Raw genomic sequence first — 18,702 nt, 5'->3', positions numbered from 1 at the left:
ATCTGCATGCTCGTTCTTTGGGACCTTGGGTGTGGCAGCCGACTAGCCACAGCCGCACGGCTCCAGACTGCGGTCGCGAACATGTGAAGCGAATGGCGACACGCTTGACGGCCAAACACATGCACCATGGCCAAACGCAGATTCACTGGATAGCCAAACACAGGCTCGACTATCCAGCAGCTCGCTCGCTTGCTGCCGGGTCGCCGCCAGCCTGAGGCTGCGCTCGTCTCAGCTCGGCATCGTCTGAGTATTCGAGGACCTTCCCGTTTCAGACCGCCCAGAACACGACACTATCGTCGCCGCTGAGCAGCACACGGTGGCGGCTCGCAGTATAAGCAGCGCAGCGGGCACCTCCCACCAAACACTTTCTTCCTCCCTTGCTACCGTAATACTGCAATCTGTCTGACCTTGGTTGACGGCGTGACACTGCAAGCGCACGCCCTCCATTCATAGCAGTCCAATCAAACGGGTACGGGAGTCCTGTCGTGTCCCCACCCTGCCGGCCCGCGAGCGCGGTGCTTTATTCAGCGCCCGGAAGTGTGCTCTGCCCAGCGACACCTAATCTATCTCGCCCTCTGCCACTCCTGAAGCTGGTCTTCTGCTATTACTACCGCTCGCTCTCTGTTCTCCGCCGCCATTCCCACCGCTGGCCCTTGCATGTCGCAATAAGACCGGTCGATCCGCTCATTTTCCTCGTACGAGCCGCGCAACCGCGCTGACAGACTGACGACGCCCCGTGGACCCACGCGAACACAACAGGACAGGGACACGCCCAGCGCGACGCTACACAGTACACAACCAGCCATGGCTTCTACGACAGGAGCTGCGCACATGGCGACAACCACGCTGAAGGTCGAGGGCATGACATGCGGCGCATGTACTTCTGCCATCGAGTCGGGCTTCCAGGGCGTGGCCGGCGTCGGAAACGTGTCCATCAGCCTGGTCATGGAGCGCGCCGTTGTTTCTCACGACCCGGAGGTTATCTCTGCCGACGATGTGAAGGAGATTATCGAAGACAGGGGCTTCGACGCCGAGGTGCTGTCAACGGACCTGCCAGTCTCGCACACGACCGACGACCACTTCCTGAGTGACTCGGAAGACGAGGAGGACGCCCTGCTGGCAAACGACGGCTGGTCGACCACCACGCTCTCTGTGGGAGGCATGACGTGTGGCGCCTGCACGTCTGCGGTGGAGGGCGCGTTCAAAGACGTTGCGGGAATCAAATCGTTCAGCATATCGCTGCTCTCAGAACGCACCGTCATCGAGCACTGGACCAAAATCATCACGCCCGAGCAGCTGGCCGAGACAATAGAAGACGTTGGATTCGACGCAAAGGTGCTGGAAACCGTTGCCGACTCGCCTGCGCCAAAGAAGAGGAGCGGAAAGAAGTCGAGAACCATGACCACCACCCTGGCCGTCGAGGGCATGACCTGCGGAGCCTGTACGTCTGCGATCGAGGGCGGCTTCAAGGACGTGCCTGGCGTGTACCAGTTCAACATCAGCCTGCTCGCAAACCGCGCGGTGCTCGTGCACGACCCCGCGAAGCTGAGTGCGGAGAAGATCGCAGAAACCATCGAGGACTGCGGATTCGACGCCACGATCCTGTCGTCGGAAGATGCCAGTTTGCAGCAGGCTTCGACAGCCAATGCGCCCATCAACCTCAAGATCTACGGCCTGCCGGACATCGAGGCTGCGCAGGAACTGGAGGGCATGCTTAGGAACCGGTCAGGCGTCACCTCCGCACAGATCAACTTTTCTACCTCGCGGGCGATTATCAAGCGCGAGCCCCAGATCATTGGGCTCCGGGCTATAGTCGAAGCCATCGAGGCAGCGGGCTACAACGCATTGGTCTCGGATTCTGACGACAACAACGCTCAGCTCGAATCTCTCGCCAAGACCAAAGAGATCCAGGAGTGGAGACATGCACTCATCTTCTCGGCCTGGTTTGCCCTCCCCGTCCTCCTCACCAGCATGATCTTCCCCATGTTTTTGCCGTTCCTCGACTACGGCCGGTTCAGGATCTTGCCCGGCCTCTACCTTGGCGATGTCGTCTGTCTCGCCCTCACCATCCCGGTGCAGTTCGGCATTGGCAAGCGCTTCTACATCTCCGCCTACAAGTCTCTCAGCCACGGCTCTCCAACAATGGACGTGCTGGTTGTTCTGGGTACTTCTTCGGCCTTCTTCTTCAGCGTCGCGTCAATGCTTGTGTCCATTTTCGTGCCGCCGCACACCAAGCCCACGACACTGTTCGACACCAGCACCATGTTGTTCACCTTTATCAGCTTGGGCCGCTACCTCGAGAACAGCGCAAAGGGCAAGACCTCCAAAGCACTGTCCAGGCTCATGTCTCTTGCGCCCTCCATGGCCACCATCTACGCTGACCCGATTGCTGCCGCCAAGGCTGCCGAGGGCTGGGATGCCGTTGACGAGAAGGACAGCCGCCCCTCGATGGATGTCAGCGCTGCGGAAGAACGAGTGATTGCTACCGAGCTCATCGAGGTTGGCGACGTGGTCATTCTGCGCCCTGGCGACAAGATCCCCGCAGATGGTACAGTCACACGTGGCGAGTCCTACCTCGATGAGAGCATGGTCACTGGTGAAGCAATGCCCATCCTCAAGAAGAAGGGTGCGCTTCTCATGGCTGGTACTGTCAACGGCGCGGCCCGCATGGAGTTTGTCGTCACGCGTGCCGGTCGCGACACCCAGCTCAGCCAGATCGTCCGCCTTGTGCAGGAGGCGCAGACCAGCCGTGCGCCGATCCAGCGTCTCGCGGATACTCTTGCTGGATACTTCGTCCCTATCATTATCACGCTTGGCCTTGCTACGTTTGTTGCCTGGATGGTCCTGAGCCATCTCTTGCCCTACCCTCCCAAGGTCTTCCTCAACCACGCTAGTGGTGGAAAGCTCATGGTCTGCTTCAAGCTCTGCATCGCTGTTATTGTCTTCGCTTGTCCCTGTGCCCTCGGCCTTGCAACTCCCACCGCGGTCATGGTCGGTACTGGTGTCGGCGCCGAGCAAGGTATTCTAGTCAAGGGTGGTGCGGTGCTGGAGACTGCTACCAAGGTCAACCACGTCCTGTTTGACAAGACCGGCACTCTCACGGTTGGCAAGATGAGCGTCTCCAAGGCCGATATCCAAGGCGAGTGGGCCAACAAGAAGAATCTGTGGTGGACACTGATCGGTCTTGCCGAGATGGGCTCTGAACATCCTATCGCCAAGGCCATTGTTCGATCCGCGAAGGAGCACCTCCGCCTTGGACCCGATGGTGTCCTTGACGGTGCTGTCGGTGACTTTGAAGCCGTAGTCGGCAAAGGAATCAGCGCCTACGTCGAAGCTGCCGTCTCGGGCCCACGCATCCGCCACAAGGTCCTCATCGGCAACGCCACCTTCCTCCTCTCCGAAGGCGTCAACGTCCCCGACCTCGTCGACGAGCCCCTCACGCCCAACCCCAACGCCCGCAACCCCCAGGCCCGCTCCGCCGGCATCACGACAATCCACACCGCCATCGGCACCACCTACACCGGCGCCCTCAGCCTCTCCGACACCATCAAGCCCTCCGCCCGTGCCGTTGTCGCCGCCCTCACCCGCCTCGGCATAAGCTCGTCGATCGTCACCGGCGACACCTCCGCGTCGGCCCTCGTCGTCGCAGCCGCCGTCGGCATCGACTCGGCCGACGTCCACGCCTCGGCGACGCCCGCCGACAAGAAAGCCATCGTCGCAGACCTCCAGTCGCGCGGCCTCGTCGTCGGCATGGTCGGCGACGGCATCAACGACTCGCCCGCGCTCGCCGCAGCCGACATCGGCATCGCCCTCTCCACCGGCACCGACGTCGCCATGGAAGCCGCCTCCATCGTGCTCATGTCCACGACGGACCTGCTCGCCATCCCCGCCAGCCTGTGTCTCAGCCGCGCCATCTTCGCCCGCATAAAACTCAACCTGGCCTGGGCCTGCATGTACAACTTCATCGGCCTGCCGTTCGCCATGGGCTTCTTCCTGCCCTGGGGGCTCAGTCTGCACCCCATGGCCGCCGGCGCCGCGATGGCGTCTTCGTCCGTGTCGGTCGTGCTGTCCTCCCTGCACCTCAAGTTCTGGACCCGCCCCAAGTGGCTCCGCGTCGCGCTGCTGGATCCCCAGGCCGACGTCCCCGCGCACGAGGCTGAGGCTGAGCGCGCCGCGTTGGCGGCCCCGGGCGTGCTGGGCACCGCGCGCGAGTGGGTCGTCGATAGCTGGGGCGCGTGGCGGCGCAACAAGGAGGAGGCGCGGTACGTGCCGCTGCAGGACATGAGCGAGCGGTAGCCTGGGAGCGTTGTCGTCAGGCATCTTGTTGTTCATTACATTAAGGGGGGGTTTTGTAGTAATGCGCGTGTTGGTTAGCGATACCACCTCTGTCTCGTCGTACATTTTTTCCTTGTTGTTTGAGGTTGTGTCGGGTCGTTGTATATAGGAATGGACTCTGTTCGCACCGCTTGTTCTTCCGCACACTTGTATGCTTCTACCCTTCTACTCTTCTACCCTTCTACCCTTCTACCCTTCTACCCTTCTACCCTTCTACCCTTCTACCCTTCTACCCTTCTACCCTTCTACCCTTCTACCCTTTTGCTCCTGCTCCTGCTCCTGCTTTGCGTGGCTTGCCTGCTTGACCAGCGCAGACTCCCCCGCATCCCGTCCACCCCATCCGTCTATGTGTGCTACAATCCCACACGCTCCCTCGCACCCGGCGCCACACCCTTGGATATCTTTCACCGTCGCCTCCCGATGTGGTCCCGTTGATGGAATCCATGGCGTGCGTCACAGGCCATCGCGGGCCCTTGCGGCATGGCATACGGTGTCAAAACAAGCACCCGCGTTTCTCACTGCGGCATGTTTGTGTGCTCAAGACGGGGTGATGCCGTAGCGCTGGGATGCTTGGCCGAGTGTCCAGAGTCTGGGTGTTAGGGCAGGCTGGCGTGTCTGGCGGCCTGCTGTAGGGTGTTGGGGGTGGTGTGTTGGTAGACGCTGTTTATAGACTCTGTTGTGAGGCTGCGTGGATGGCTGGGTGGTGCGCTGTCTGGGCTCTATGGGGTCGAGAAGATGTTATACTGCAGGTGTGCAGCCACCTTGTCTATCGATCTGCCGATCTGCTTGTCTGCATCTGTGAGGCTGATGTTCCTGCTCGAGGGAGGGTATGGAGGTGCTCCTACCGCTGCCCCTATCAGAACCTAGACGTTGTGTTAGCTCCCAACTTACTATTGTGATGGTACGTTGTTGCAGGCATGTAACAGCGATTGCAGATCGCGCAGTGACGTGTTGTATACACAGCGTCTCACATTCAACAAGTACCGTAGGGTGCGCGTTATGGCAATACGGACTCCCGAGCTGCAGCATGGGGATAATAGTACTACAGAGTATCTGCAGATATGTATGGCTCTGGTTGACTACACAGTGTACAGAAGATATAAAGTATGTTCCACAGCTCGCCGTTTCTGCTACACCGGAGCTCTGGATGCGCTTGGGGAGATTGTGGGGGGAATTAGATGTTTACATGGAGCCTGAGAAGCTTGTCAGTTAGTGTTCTCGGATTGTCTTGTATCAATAATAGTCATATAACGAATACAGTGTGTACGCGGGAACAAAAGGTTTGAGGTTGCGGTTTGTTGTAGCACCCATTAATGTTTGTCTACCTGAAAATGAAAAAGGTATCGCGCCGTTCAAAAGAAAATGGGGTATCGTAAGTTCACCTGCGCGAACATGTAGTTGAAAGCACTCATGGCTCCAGGACCATTTGACCACCCCTGCGCGCTAAGCGTCTTTGGCATGCACTTTGCAGACGAGGAAGAACAGCGCGGAGCGCACGCTGATCTGGCCTTTGTCGACAGTATTGTCGAACTTGAGGGTCTCTGGAAAGGCGATCTGGGGCCGGTCACGCGTGGCAGACTGCGACAGCTGGATGCATGTGGTGGTGTTGTAGTTCGTGAGGAACGCGGACTAGAGGCGGTGGCCGAGCATGTATTTCACGACCTGGCCCAGAATGGCGCGGAGATCGGACTTGGAGTTTCCGTCGACGGCTTCCTTGACCATGGCCGCGATGTCCACTGTTACGGGAAACTTGATCTCGCCAACCAGGCGAGTCTTGAGGACCTGTCAACTTCCACCTTGCCGACGATGTCTGGGAACTGACACGGGACCCACTCGTCGCGAATCCACGCGTCTCCGAAGGTGACGTCTTGAGGGCCGTTCCAACCAGAAGCCGATAATGTCTTGATGCAAGACATCACAGGCTCAAGGGCGTTCGAGTAGAACCTACCTGAGTTTGAGGATAGCTTCCTTGATACCTCCAAACACGCCCTCGGGATCGCAGATGCAAGTGCATTCAAAGACTTGCCTGGCCTCGAACGGCGGCTCTCCTTGCTGATAGATCAGCGGCGTCAAGGCCTTTGTCAACAGCCATTGTGAATCCCCCGAGAAGCAGAATGGAGTTCCAGCGCGCGATTTGACCGAAGCTTAGCAATTGGGCGAGTCGATGTATGTTGTGCGAATAGGTATCACTTGCGACGTAGTTTCGGATGGTAAATGCGAGGTAAATTAATGGTGTTCGGTATTCAGGTGAGAGGAGAAGTACCAAGAAGGAGCAAACGCAACTCACTAGTGCATGCAGGATCTCCCAAAGGCTTCTTTCACTACGTGCACAGCCACCCATCTATTTCGTCGGTGTTGCGTGTGAGAAAGCTTTCACTCTGTACGGCTATCAAGCGAAGGGTTCCGTTGTCGTTGCCTGACGCTAAGTATCGCTTTCACCAAGATGGAGACCTTCACTCAGACTTTGTACCCTCTCCACTATATCTCTGCCAGACGGTTCTTCCCTTTTGTCTCATACAACTCATCTTCAGGACCTCTACTCAACTCTGCTGGCATAATGAAAGACAGGACTGAGCGTATAATGGACCGGGACAAAGGCGGCGAAATCACCGTCCCAAGTATCAGGATGTTGTCGCGCCCGACGATCCCACTAGTCCTTTGCTAACGAGATGGAGAACCAAAGGCACCGCACAAAGCATTGAGTTCTATTTAGAACATGCCGAAGAGGGTCGAAATTCGGTTACCAAGGAGTGTGATCGCAAAGAGCACGAGTGGAAATTACACCTATTTGAACATGCAGAAGAACTATTGTATCAAGCAACTCATCCGGTCGAGATAGCAAACCGCTACACTTCAAACGAGCTCATCGCGCTTCGACGCTTCACCAGGAAGAAGCCTGCTCACATGCCGCATCTTCTGGACTGCGGGGAATTCTGGTTGACCGAAGATGATGACAGGCAGGCCATGGCTGGAGGCTTCATGATCGGAATCCTGATGACCAAGCTTCCTGGCACGCAGATAACTTACAAGATGCTCTGCTACGAGAAGGACAAGAAAGGACGGGATGAGATCAGAGATGCCTTTAAGGTCGCGCTCTTGTACGCATCCCTGCTTGCTCATGAGGTTGGATACTAACTTCACACAGGGAACTCTAGGCCTACTAAATCAACCCTTATGACTGTGCTCTACGCGACATCATGTGGGATGAGAACGAGAAGAAGTGGTAAGCGCACCTGTATATAAGTTATTATCGTCAGCTGATCAGAGAAAGCTATCTTGTTGACTTCGAGGACTACACTTGGTCAAATATTGCTGACCCCGAGGCGTTCTGGGATCTCATACCGAGGTGGTCGGGCTGGCGACTTTCCGAAGAGTATGGTCGGGAGGACCGGGTGCTCTGAGTTTGCCAGTATCAGTGTTATTCAAGACGGAGATGAACGTCTGAAGTCGATGTTGGGTCGGAGGAGGACGGACCCCTGCGATGGCGTCCCCGCAATCGTGCGACCGATGACAGCATCGCGCCGCATCCTAGCCAGCTTCAACAACCAACTTTTCTAAGCTCCCCGTCAATCCGCCATGTTGCAGTCGCGTGAACTTCTAAAAAGACCTCTTGCATTGTTGCAACGGATCAACCAAACCTGAGTGATGGTGTTATTCGATCTACTGACGATAGCTGGAATTCCCACCGCGGTTGGCGCAAGCGAAGCAGTCCACCAGCAAGAGCTCCTAGACGAAGAAGCAGAAGCGCCAGAGCGCCAGGAGCCCTTCTACCTAGACGTCTACTGCTCCGCACAATCGCGGAAGAAAGATGAGGTCCACGGCGCCATAATCGTGCTGAAAGACGGCAAGGTGTGAACAAACATGAACAAACCGCACAATGCATACTGACGAACAGCGCAGCTCCGCCTATGGCCCAAGAACCCCAAGACCGGCCTCCCGAAACCGGGTCCTGATGGCGGCGACGCTCCACATCCCTTCACCGGCTTTTTTCACCCCTTCCCCACTGAAGACCTGGACCTCCCGCACCGCCCCATGCCCGCACCGCCGCTGCTCGGGCTCGTGAGCACGATCCCCTCGTCAAATAAAAATTCAAATGCCATGCGGCCGAAACTCAACTGGATATACGCCGACAGCGAGACGCGCGAGCTGAAGTACGGGCCTAGGGCGGAAGCTAAACAGCACACGGTGTGCCCGTGGGACTGGACAGAGGACGAGCAGGGGCTGACGTTGGAAGACGAGGAGTGCTTGGTTGCGGTGGAGGAAAAGAGTGGGGAGTATGGGTGGGCTGTGTATTGGGATAGGGAGGATGATCGGTTGAAGGAGTGGGGGGTGCTGGAGGATCATAGAGTGCTGAGGTGTAGTCTTGAGCGGAGACTTGTGGATGAGAAGGAGATGGGGGGATTGAATGATCTGTGAGCGTCGTTGCCCGAGGAGATGTACGGCGTAATGTGCTGGTTTCAAGCTGCGAATTTGATGGATGCAAGCTTTATATTTATGAAATGAACGATGCTTGGTTGCTGATGATTGCAACCAATTTTACAGTCACTTGAAGCCTTTGCCCTGACACTATCTATTACGCTGATTAATCTTGTTGGTGTTGTCTGATCGAGTACTTCATATCCAGAACGGACCACTCGTAACGGTTCCAAGACCAGTCGTTTCCGAGACTAGTCCAGTCGAAACACTTCCGCTTCTTCATACCTTTGTAGTAAGTGATCGTCAAAACAGTTGAACACAAGCATTGCAATGAAAGGATCAGGACCATTTGTGGTGTACCATAGATCTCGATATTGGGAATACACCTCCACAAGTCACAACTACCCTGGATAATGACTGGATCATGAGACCGTCTATGATATCTTAATCATCACATTGTAGTTTCATGGAGATTTATAGTACAATAAAGAGAAGAGTTGCGTCGATACCCGGATCTGGGGATGCCAACACGGGCGATCGATGACAAAAAAGGTTAGACCTTCCGCGAAACGCGTGCAGGGATCGCTGCCACGCGATGGCGTTACCCGGGCAGACGCAGGGACCCATAACACAACACAACTTAGCAAAAGATTGCAGGCTCACGACCACACGCTCACATACGCAACACCGCACTGATACCCAAATCGCCATTTTAGAACCTTGTACTCTTGCCTTACTGGATACTTCAGACCCCGTCTTTCCAGCAAACTTCCACACCAGCAAGCGGAGCTCCAAAGCTTGAGTGGGGCACCTCGAACACACACGACCAACGCCGTTCTTCGAAGCAGTACACAGACCAGATCACAGCCATGGCAGGAAGCAACGCAACAGTCGCCCAGCGGTACGCATCCTCATCCACTAGTTGGTTACACATGTTTTCCATGCTTCAATCTATTGCATCGCTTGTGCTCGCTCTCTGACAACGATTAGTCTCCAGAAGGAGCTCATGGACATCATGATGAAACCAACGCCGGGCATCACCGCATTCCCGTCAGACGCTGATATCACACTTTGGACTGCAACCATCGATGGCCCCGCCGACACACCCTACGCCGGCCTCGTCTTCAAGCTGTCTATGGAGTTCGCAAACAACTACCCCTACAGCCCGCCTACCGTTCTCTTCAAGACACCGATCTACCATCCCAACGTTGACTTCTCGGGGAGGATCTGCTTGGACATCTTGAAGGACAAGTGGAGTGCGATCTACAACATTGGCACCGTCTTGCTGAGTCTGCAGAGCCTTTTGGGAGAGCCAAACAAGTGAGTGTCATGCCGGGTCTTGGCAATGAAATCGGTACAGGAAAGCAAGTACTGACAAGGAACAGCTCGAGTCCGCTAAACGGCCAGGCCGCTGAGCTCTGGGAGAAGGACCCTGCCGAGTACAAGCGCCTCGTTCTCGCCCGTCACCAGACACCCGAGGAGCTGGACGCTTGAGGCCGGTCTGTCACACTACCTCAGTCGTGACATCGTGGAGCGTTCATGCGCTCGATCCCTTTGCACACGCTTTGGCGTTTTGAGTCATTTTGGAGTTGGAACCGGGACCGGCGAGAGTGAAGCAAGCATTGCAGGCGTTTTGATTGGAGTGGCACGAGAAGGGGTTGCGACACATTTGTCGATTCAGACCTCAAAGGTTACTTGCTTTTGGCTCACACAATGGACGCACAATGCCTTGATGGACCTACATTCTTACCTAAGCGGCTATACGATACTCGCGAATCTCGCTGTTAATTCTTTCTGCCCGTGACGGCTAATGAAACGATCCTCAATCTCGGCAGCACGGCTGTACGGCGCCTGCAGGAGTAATATCCATGATTGGCACTGGGCATGGACTGGGCATGAGGCGATCATATTGCCTTACGCCACTGTCGCCTCAGGTGGAGTCAATCACATCATGGCGCAGCCTGTCACACGGCCAAACGCCGCACACGTCTTTTCTCAGACATCAAGTCCTCTACCATTAGTCCTCTGCCGTGAGTCCTCTATTGCGTGAAGGACTTCAGAAGTCCCTTGCAGCCGCCGCCTTATCACGCAATCCAAGACGCGAATAGCAGGTGTGAAGCATGCCAATACAGCCTACTTGCGCGGACGTGACATCCCAATCAACTTGATATGGACTGCCCGAAGCAGTCTAGGGCATGGTGCCGAATGGAGACGCGTGCAGTGTGACACGTCTAGCACCCAATCTGCGAAGCGCCAGAACACGAGCTGGAATGCGAGGGGTTGGGCTGCGATTCGAGATTGGTGTGGTTGCTGGTTTCGAAAGATTGAAATTGATAGCGGCGCTCTGGAATTGAGCGCTGTAGATGGAGACGGCGCACGCTGATCAGGTACCGAGGTGCTGGCTTGGGTGCTGGGTTGATCGGCGATCGCCGTTCAAGTCGAACCGAAGTGCGAGACTGCGAGCGACTCCGGAGTAGATGCTGGCGAGCGACGCTGCCGGATTGGGTGCCCGTGGCTGGGCCACAAAAGCAAGCCGTTGTGGTGTGCTGTGAAAGAACTGGGTGGACGGGGCGCCTCTTCTAGTCAGCCTCAACGTCAAGAAGGGTCCACACAAGCGACATTGTTGGACGTCAGGGTCACACAGCAATTCCGGAGATTTGATTCGCGTAAGTTACTCTGCAATGGATTCAGGAACCTCTTCGAATGACTGCTACTGCTGAACGCTGTGACACGTCTGTCTGTCCCTGCAATTGCTTTGTTAGTTCGTCCGGTCTTGCACTCCGAAGTGTATGTAATTCCTCGGAGACGGTTACACGAGAGGGCGAGCTCGATAGAGACAGCACCGGCACTAGTCGGTTGTTCCTGGTGATCTGGTGACTGAGCTTGTAGTACTTATCAATGTACCCCGCTGCGGCGTTACAATTAATATCGCAGCAGAAGGCGGCTTGCTTTCCAGAAGCTGCCGTTGATTGGCGCCATGTGTCCGAAATGCAGTGTATTGCTAGCGGTCAATTGCGTTGTACACATTCGCAGCAGCGACTACTAAGAATGGCTTCTGTGCAGGGCTGGTCGAGCGGTGCCTGCATTCGTGCGCGACACGGGGCGGGCAGCGCTGGCTCGTTGCATGAATCGGATGAGATCGAGCTCGAGCTCGCCAACCTGCGGTCGTGTGGTTACTCACGCAGCTGCAGCGTAACACGCTCCCACTCACTACCGGTTAATCCTGCTCGCCGCCGAGCCGAACGCGGACCCGACACGGATATATTTCTAGTCTGTTTTCTAGTGCTCATTGCTTCGCTTCACGCGGTCAAGTCCTGCGTGTTCTGCATGTTCGCTTGCCTGGCTGTTTTGTCATCACGCCCGAGTGGGGTGATGGATGGATGGGTGCCCGGGTGCGTGGGGAAGCAGTATTGGCAGAGTGGGTACGGCATGGCCTGATGATGTCGAGATATCCACTCTCGATGTGCTGCCCTTCGCGGCACTGGGAGCAGTGCCTGCAAAGGGCATCTACAAAGGGCATTTCGCAGCGGTGGCAGCACGAGCATGGTCCTTTTTTGCAGGCTGGTGCCAGAAGCGGGGCTTCCGTCCGCAGGTTGGGGCTGCAGCCAAAATAGGACTCGTTCGTGGCTGCGACGCCGCGACCCGATTGAGCTGAGCTCAACACGGACGCTGCGAACCCGCCACGCCGGATGACAGCGCGGGTGACGCGATGCTCGCAGACGTGCGCGTCGTGGCTGCGGTGCACTGCTGGTCAGGCGCGCTGGAGCAGAGGGCGGGCGTGTCGTGCCAGCAGCAGCCAGCAGCAGTGCCCGTGGCCGTGCCAGCAGCCAGCAGCAGCCAACAGGCGGCGCGGCGATACTGCAGCCTCAAACGCTGTGCTGGGCGCATCCAGGCGAAACAGGTACGCACAGCCATCCCAGGCGTCGCTGCGCGCGAAACCAGGGTGTTTGGTACGGCACGCCAGTTCCGCCTGTCGGTTTTAAAACAGAGCGATTTGCTCGCGGAGGCCTGCCACGAGTGACGGTGGAGCTGCCGAGCCTGGCGCGCCAGACCCGGCGCGGTGCTCAGGTCAGCGCGCGGTGTGCATGGCGCAGTCTAGGTGACTCGAGCAGAGACAGAGCGGTCTGCAGCGTTGAGCACTGGCAGCACTGGCAGCACTGGCAAGCTCAGCGCGAGCCGGCAGCTCGACTCGGCCAGGCTGCTTGCGGCGCAGGCGGTTCTAGTATCTCTCGCTCGTCGGCTGGTCGCTGTGAGCCGTCTGGAATGGGACGGCGCCGGGCAGCACCCAATGCCTTGCAGCAGGCCAGGGCGAGGTAGCACGAGGTGCCTCTGACGCGGGCCGCCGCTGGGTTTGGCATCCAGAACTGGGTGTGCGCCTCGACCGCGCCCTTGTCCGGCCCACCGCCCTCACAGGCATGCACGCTCGCCCAACATCACGCATCACGCTGCCGGCCGCCCACTGCTGCACTGCTGCACCGGCTCGGCCGCTCTCCTTCACTCTGCCCCAGCCCCAGCACCAGCACCGCACTGGCACCTGTGTGAGCACGCCGAACTGACTGTGTTTGCATCTGCAACGGCCTCTTGCCGTTCATTCCATTCGTGACGGCCAATCGTTTCAGCAGCGTACCTTGACACCCGTGCGCTGGGAATCCGGGACCGCCGCGCTATGACAGTCTGACCTGCTCGCTCTCCGTCACTCCAGGAGTGCCCACGCTCGACCAGACTGCAGCAGCTCCGTGACGGGCCGCCCCTTCACGCCGCCCTTCACGCCGCGCCGGTTGCTTGCTTCACTTCACCGCGCCTGGGTGCTCTCTCCATGCAGTGCTTCCCTTGACGCCATCTCGGTGCGAGCTCCACGCCTCTCCGCCTCCGCCTCTGCCTCCGCCTGTCTGCTTCTCCCCAGCGACGACGCACCAGGACCGAACATGACGACGACCATGTTCCCGCCTGCCGGCATTGCCCTCGTGGGCGCCCCAACCAGCGATGCAGACCGCCCTCCACCGCTGCAGGCCATGCAGGTGGAAATGACCCAGGACATTGTCGATGCGCTCCTTGAGAGCATGAGGAGCGGGTCACCGCCCCAGATCTTCTTTGGCCGCTCTCCCGTATGTGTGCCGCCGCCGCTGGGAGCTTGCCGCGACTCCCAGTGCACTCGCCTGCCCACGCCAGAGCTAACACGCACCAGCACCTCAAAGTCGGCGACAAGACCCACGTACTGCAGAGCAGTCCCGAGACGCACACACACGAGCTGTACCAGTCCAGCGGGACCAGCAGCGACGACGACCTCGAGTTCGCCGGCGTCATCAACCACACCCTCATCGTGCAGGAGGCTGCCGACGTGACGGCCGGCGTCGACTCGGCGCTGGCCTCCCTGAAGAGTAGCATGGCTGCGATCTCAGAGTTCAAGGAAGCCAACAAGTATGCCTCCCCGGTGTTCCCATGGCTGCCCAGCGATCTCTGTTGTCGAGTCGAGAGACTCGAGCACCCCTGCACTGCGTGCACCTACATAGAAACAGTGACATGAGAACACTTGGACTGACAATTATTGCTATTCAGGACTATCGTCGGCGATGCTACTCCTGTTCGCACCCCCGGTCACCGCCGCTATCCCTCGACAGGGTTCATGCCGGTGCACCTCGCTCCGTCCAAAGCTGGCTCGCCGCTGCCGAGCATGCCTGCCTCGCCCATGGACAAGCGCCCGCCCACGTCGCAGCCGAGCGGTGCTCACGAAGCCATCATTGCTGCCCTTCGCGTCCCAGTCATTCACCTGCTTGCCCGTGAGTCGGCCAACGAGACTTCTCTCGCCAGAACATGCCGTACATCTACTGCTACCATGCGGGAGCTGCTACCCAAACTTGCTAAACGCTCCACTCAAGACACAGACAAGTGGCAGCTGACTGACAAGTCGTTTCGCGAGATTACTCCCTACAACTTCCCTTACTCGACACCTGAGGAGCGAGAGCAGGCAATTGAGAATGCTATCAAGGCGTTTGATCGTCTTCGATTGACAAAAGAAGACAAGCTTTGGCAGATCCTGCTGCCGCGTGAGGAGCGAGGACAGGGCAAGTGCTTGTCCCGCTCAAAGGTAAAGCCTCTGGAGGCCAAGCCCAAGGTTGCAACGCCTCTGCACAAGGTGTCGGATTTCACAAAGAAGAAGCCTGTTGCAAAGAAGGCTGACGACAAGATCTTGGAGAAGAAGGTCGACAGCGAGAAGAAGTTCAAGTCTGTCAAGGAGGGTGCTGCCAGTAAGCTGAGCAAGGCAGCAAAGGACAGGATCGTGGGTTCAGACAAGCCAGCCGTGAAAGAGACCAAGGGAGAGGTGTCAAAAACAGCTATTCCTTCTTCAGCACCAGTCTCCTCCGAGAGCAAAGCTGCCCCGTCGACCGAGGCTCCCAAGATCCGTACCAAGAAGGTACCCGCCGCTGAAGTCAATTCCTCCAACTCCACACCCCGTACAAAGCCAAAGACATCTGTTGCCCGCGAGCCTTATCAGAACCGCCAACATAGGCCTGTCAAGCCGGTCTACAACACCAAGCCCAAGAACCCTTCTCCCCTCTCAGCTTCGCCTCCAGTCAACGCCAGCGACTTCGAGGATAGCCACCCGGTCCACAAAGCTCTTGCTGCCGCTGCATCGCCTGTGAAGTCGTCTTACGGCAACTCCGACCGCTCGCTGAAGCGTAAAGCGAACGACATTGACAGCGACATCCACAACCACAGCCTGGCCGTGAAGAAGCCCAACGCCGACCGCGCGACACCCAGTCACACCCCATCGCATACCAACGGCAGGCTGAACGGCTCTGCACCTTCAAGTGCCGGCTCTCTCAAGCGCAGATCTGACGATTCCTCCACATCTAACACTCCCGCCACCGCCCCCAAGGTTCGCAAGGTCACCAGCATCAACATCGGCCTTGCCTCTCGCTACAACCACAATAACTCCCACCCCTCCCCTGGCGATTCATCATCCTCGACTACATCGCCCACTGTTCCAAGCCTTAGTTTCCGTCAAACAGTCGAGCTGTCGCAAAAGTTCCAAAAGTATTACACCAAGTACGAAGAATTGTATTGGAGGTTGACCGAGGCTTCATCCCCGCCAACCGAAGCACAAAGAAATGATTTACTCAAGATGCATAAGAAGCTGGAGGAAATGAAAAGGGAGATTAAGGCAGGCGCCCGGATGCAGCGCTGATGCGAAAAGAACATATGACAGGTTTTGCACCAACCTGGGCGCTTTGCGCGCGATTTGACGGACAATTTTGGTCCTTATACCCACGGATAAAAGCTGCATAGCACTGGCAGCAAGCCGCGAAACGAGAAGGGCTCGGCTCGTTCTCCATTTTCTGGGATTATCTACGGCGCATTGCTCTCTCTGATTTTGATTTGCATTTTTGTTGGATGGGAAGCATTTTGGGTCAGGAGTTTTTGCGACCTCTCTACTATCACTCATCAACATAGGGGACTTTGAATCACCCTACATGTGCAGTAACGACAACGATGCATAATGGCTATACAAAAGAATCGCGTCTGTCTATATATACCCTCCGCAGTACAAACAATTAGAATACACCGAAGCCTCATTTTCTGCCCGTATTGATCGGCGTTATTTCCAAGAACCTCTGCCGGAGCCCCCTAGCGCTCAGCTCACAACGGGACATGTCTCGAATAGCCGCCCGAAGTCGGCGTGTAGTGCCGAACAAACAGCCGGCGGGCAAACTACAGCAGAAGCAAAACACAATCTCTCAACAATTACTCTTCTGCAAACTGCGATTGAAGGATCGATAGAGATGCTTTGCAACGGTGCCGATCACGCGTTTCAAGGTTCAGGGTTGTAGCCAAACTCACACCGCCGATCTGGCGGCGGGCTGGCCGCTGCAGCTGCTGCCCGCACGCATCCCTGTCAGCCCTATGAGATCTGTGTCTGTGACGCAGTCGTGAGCATCACCATGATACAACAACCCGTTTACACCTATAATTCGCGTGACAATACCACTTGCAGTCTTTCTCGATGCGTTTTCTTCGCAACATCTTCACAACACTAGGAAAGAGACGATACGCACAGGTCCACGACGTCAGAGTAGAGTACGCACGGTATCCTGCAAAAGACATCTTGGAGAAAGAATCAAGCGGGAACAACATGTCACAATCACTCAATGGTGAGTTCAGACTGTCTCAATACTCACAGCTCTATCGAGATGCATTAGCACCTCAATAGTCCGCGTGCAAGCTTGATACCGTACCAGCTTTATATCAGCCATCTGCAAATCATATGCTGTACAATACCTTCTAACATACCGCAGTATTCAAGAAGCCCCTCGCGCTGCACTCTACACAACCTCTGACGGGATTCACCCGCTCCGGCTACTGCGAAGCGCCGAGATCAGACTTTGGAAACCACAGCATTGCCGCCATCGTCACCGAGGAGTTCCTCGATTACAGCGCCGCACAGGGAAACAACCTGCGCGATGCAGGTCTGAAGGGAGGATGCAAGTGGTGTTTGTGCGTGTCCCGATGGAAGGAAGCCTTCGAGAACCGAACAAGCGACGAAGACAAGAAGGTCCCCCAGATCGTGCTGAAGGCCACCAACCAGCGCGCCCTGGAAGGGGTAGACCTGGAAACCTTGAAGAAGTTTGCGATTGATAAAGACGATCATTGAGTGCAAACGAGTACAGCAATGGGTGTCTCAATGCGAACGTTTGCGGCGCCGCTGAAACGCTCAAAACGCCGCTTTTCAAAATCTTGCCGAAACTTTGCAATCTGTGATGCAGGGTCCAGAACTCTCAGTACATGCTACCAAGATCTTGGGTTTCTCCAACCTATCCAGCATAATGAAGAACGTTTCGGTACTGCACACTGCACAGTACTGATTCAAACGCGTCGCGTGCATGACATCATGCCCCACTCTAGCGCACTCCTCGCTTCCTCCTTCCCCAACGCCGTGACTCACAGTCCACAAGGAACGTCCACTCAGGTGCTCATCAACAGTCCGAAACACGCACTTACATCCCGAGCGACCCCCTAAACCTACCACAATGGTTAAGTGTCCCGAATGCGGGGCCGGCGCGGACCTGACCAAGGACGGCAGCTACGCACACTGCGCTTCGTGTGAGTGTCCAATTGGGTGTTCGTGTCATTGGGAAATGGTCAAGCTGACTGGATGGCGGGCTCAGGTAATACGATTTTCGAGCCTGGGAAGGAGGGCGGTCATTATCAGGGGAGTGGGAGCGGGTCGGGGGATAAGGAGGAAGAGAAGAAGAAGGATGGTGAGAAAGAGGGGGGTAAGAGCTGAGCGATGTTGTAACTTATGGGTACGAAGCCAATTTTAGCTATGTGGTGGATGAAATGCCTTGTTGAACAATTGCGGTACTGGACTAGCATTTGCATACTGTGTACAGCGAATCGAGAAGAAGACGGAACTTAAACACTGTCTGTTGAACTGTACCCATGAACCGTCTCTCTCTGACCTTTATCAAAGGTATGATATTACTGACGATAAGATAGGTTTGCACTAGGTCAGCTGTTTGGGCGCATAATGGCTTTGGTTGACAGGTGTCAGCTTCTCCATATCAGCCCAGCCGTCTACTATACATGGTGCTGTCGTGCTATATATTCAAAAAGACAGGGAAGACGTGCGTTCATGCGGTCGCAGGTATAAACTCTTCAGCGTTTCTTTTTTGTGGAACTGAACCGAGAAGACCGTTTCTGAAATGTCCTGAGGGTATCAATGTTTTGTAAATCGTCTCGTTGTTTCTCATACAGATGAATGACACTAGGATTATTCCAATCACACTAGGCCTAGGCGCTGGCTATCCTGCACATATCTTTGGAACTACATGAATGCCGCGACTGTGAAGATCTGATTTTACTCAGGGCTTTTCAGCGCAGCTACTCGATCTGGAGGTCTCTCGGGAACAAGTCCCAGGTCCATTCTGTGCAGGGTGATGGTCGTAACCGTCG

At 56.4% G+C, this 18,702-nt stretch overlaps 6 protein-coding genes across 6 annotated transcripts; all 6 read left to right on the top strand.

Annotated features, from left to right (window-relative positions):
• Positions 1–319: 319 nt before the first annotated feature.
• C7974DRAFT_386503 (E1-E2 ATPase-domain-containing protein) lies at positions 320–4,532 on the top strand. The gene has a single exon (XM_046141068.1). It carries the CDS (start codon positions 805–807, stop codon positions 4,294–4,296), a length of 3,492 nt encoding a protein of 1,163 aa, XP_046001965.1. The 5' UTR covers positions 320–804; the 3' UTR covers positions 4,297–4,532.
• Positions 4,533–7,142: 2,610 nt separating this feature from the next.
• C7974DRAFT_386500 (uncharacterized protein) lies at positions 7,143–7,841 on the top strand. Its single transcript, XM_046141067.1, has 3 exons — positions 7,143–7,443; positions 7,569–7,627; positions 7,678–7,841. Exons 1-3 carry the CDS (start codon positions 7,240–7,242, stop codon positions 7,778–7,780), a joined length of 366 nt encoding a protein of 121 aa, XP_046001964.1. The 5' UTR covers positions 7,143–7,239; the 3' UTR covers positions 7,781–7,841.
• A 37-nt stretch (positions 7,842–7,878) lies between these two features.
• C7974DRAFT_421169 (uncharacterized protein) lies at positions 7,879–8,875 on the top strand. Its single transcript, XM_046144285.1, has 2 exons — positions 7,879–8,184; positions 8,236–8,875. Exons 1-2 carry the CDS (start codon positions 7,981–7,983, stop codon positions 8,749–8,751), a joined length of 720 nt encoding a protein of 239 aa, XP_046001963.1. The 5' UTR covers positions 7,879–7,980; the 3' UTR covers positions 8,752–8,875.
• A 745-nt stretch (positions 8,876–9,620) lies between these two features.
• C7974DRAFT_303623 (ubiquitin-conjugating enzyme/RWD-like protein) lies at positions 9,621–10,245 on the top strand (the record flags this gene model as incomplete). The annotated part of the gene is made up of 3 exons (XM_046137952.1): positions 9,621–9,652; positions 9,742–10,071; positions 10,137–10,245. The coding sequence occupies 3 exons, from the start codon at positions 9,621–9,623 to the stop codon at positions 10,243–10,245; spliced, it is 471 nt and encodes a 156-aa protein (XP_046001962.1).
• A 3,431-nt stretch (positions 10,246–13,676) lies between these two features.
• C7974DRAFT_431272 (uncharacterized protein) lies at positions 13,677–15,937 on the top strand (the record flags this gene model as incomplete). Its single annotated transcript, XM_046144765.1, has 3 exons — positions 13,677–13,856; positions 13,937–14,169; positions 14,308–15,937. 3 exons carry the CDS (start codon positions 13,677–13,679, stop codon positions 15,935–15,937), a joined length of 2,043 nt encoding a protein of 680 aa, XP_046001961.1.
• A 753-nt stretch (positions 15,938–16,690) lies between these two features.
• Positions 16,691–17,589, top strand: C7974DRAFT_113538 (uncharacterized protein). Its single transcript, XM_046135039.1, has 2 exons — positions 16,691–16,901; positions 17,046–17,589. Exons 1-2 carry the CDS (start codon positions 16,754–16,756, stop codon positions 17,399–17,401), a joined length of 504 nt encoding a protein of 167 aa, XP_046001960.1. The 5' UTR covers positions 16,691–16,753; the 3' UTR covers positions 17,402–17,589.
• Positions 17,590–18,702: the final 1,113 nt, after the last annotated feature.

This window comes from Boeremia exigua (genome assembly GCF_020726555.1).
Source record: "Boeremia exigua strain MPI-SDFR-AT-0100 chromosome Unknown C7974scaffold_2, whole genome shotgun sequence".
NCBI lineage: Eukaryota > Fungi > Ascomycota > Dothideomycetes > Pleosporales > Didymellaceae > Boeremia > Boeremia exigua.
The sequence above is the reverse complement of the archived record's forward strand: the minus strand, read 5'-3'. Positions and strand labels throughout refer to the sequence as shown.

Coding starts and splice junctions, on each gene's coding strand:
- C7974DRAFT_386500 (XM_046141067.1), top strand. CDS start 7,240: ATGCCGCATCTTCTGGACTGCGGGGAATTCTGGTTGACCGAAGATGAT. Junction 7,444..7,568: donor TCGCGCTCTTGTACGCATCC/CTGCTTGCTCAT, acceptor TGGTAAGCGCAC/CTGTATATAAGTTATTATCG. Junction 7,628..7,677: donor TATCTTGTTGACTTCGAGGA/CTACACTTGGTC, acceptor GGGATCTCATAC/CGAGGTGGTCGGGCTGGCGA.
- C7974DRAFT_421169 (XM_046144285.1), top strand. CDS start 7,981: ATGGTGTTATTCGATCTACTGACGATAGCTGGAATTCCCACCGCGGTT. Junction 8,185..8,235: donor TCGTGCTGAAAGACGGCAAG/GTGTGAACAAAC, acceptor CGAACAGCGCAG/CTCCGCCTATGGCCCAAGAA.
- C7974DRAFT_386503 (XM_046141068.1), top strand. CDS start 805: ATGGCTTCTACGACAGGAGCTGCGCACATGGCGACAACCACGCTGAAG.
- C7974DRAFT_113538 (XM_046135039.1), top strand. CDS start 16,754: ATGCGTTTTCTTCGCAACATCTTCACAACACTAGGAAAGAGACGATAC. Junction 16,902..17,045: donor CATGTCACAATCACTCAATG/GTGAGTTCAGAC, acceptor AACATACCGCAG/TATTCAAGAAGCCCCTCGCG.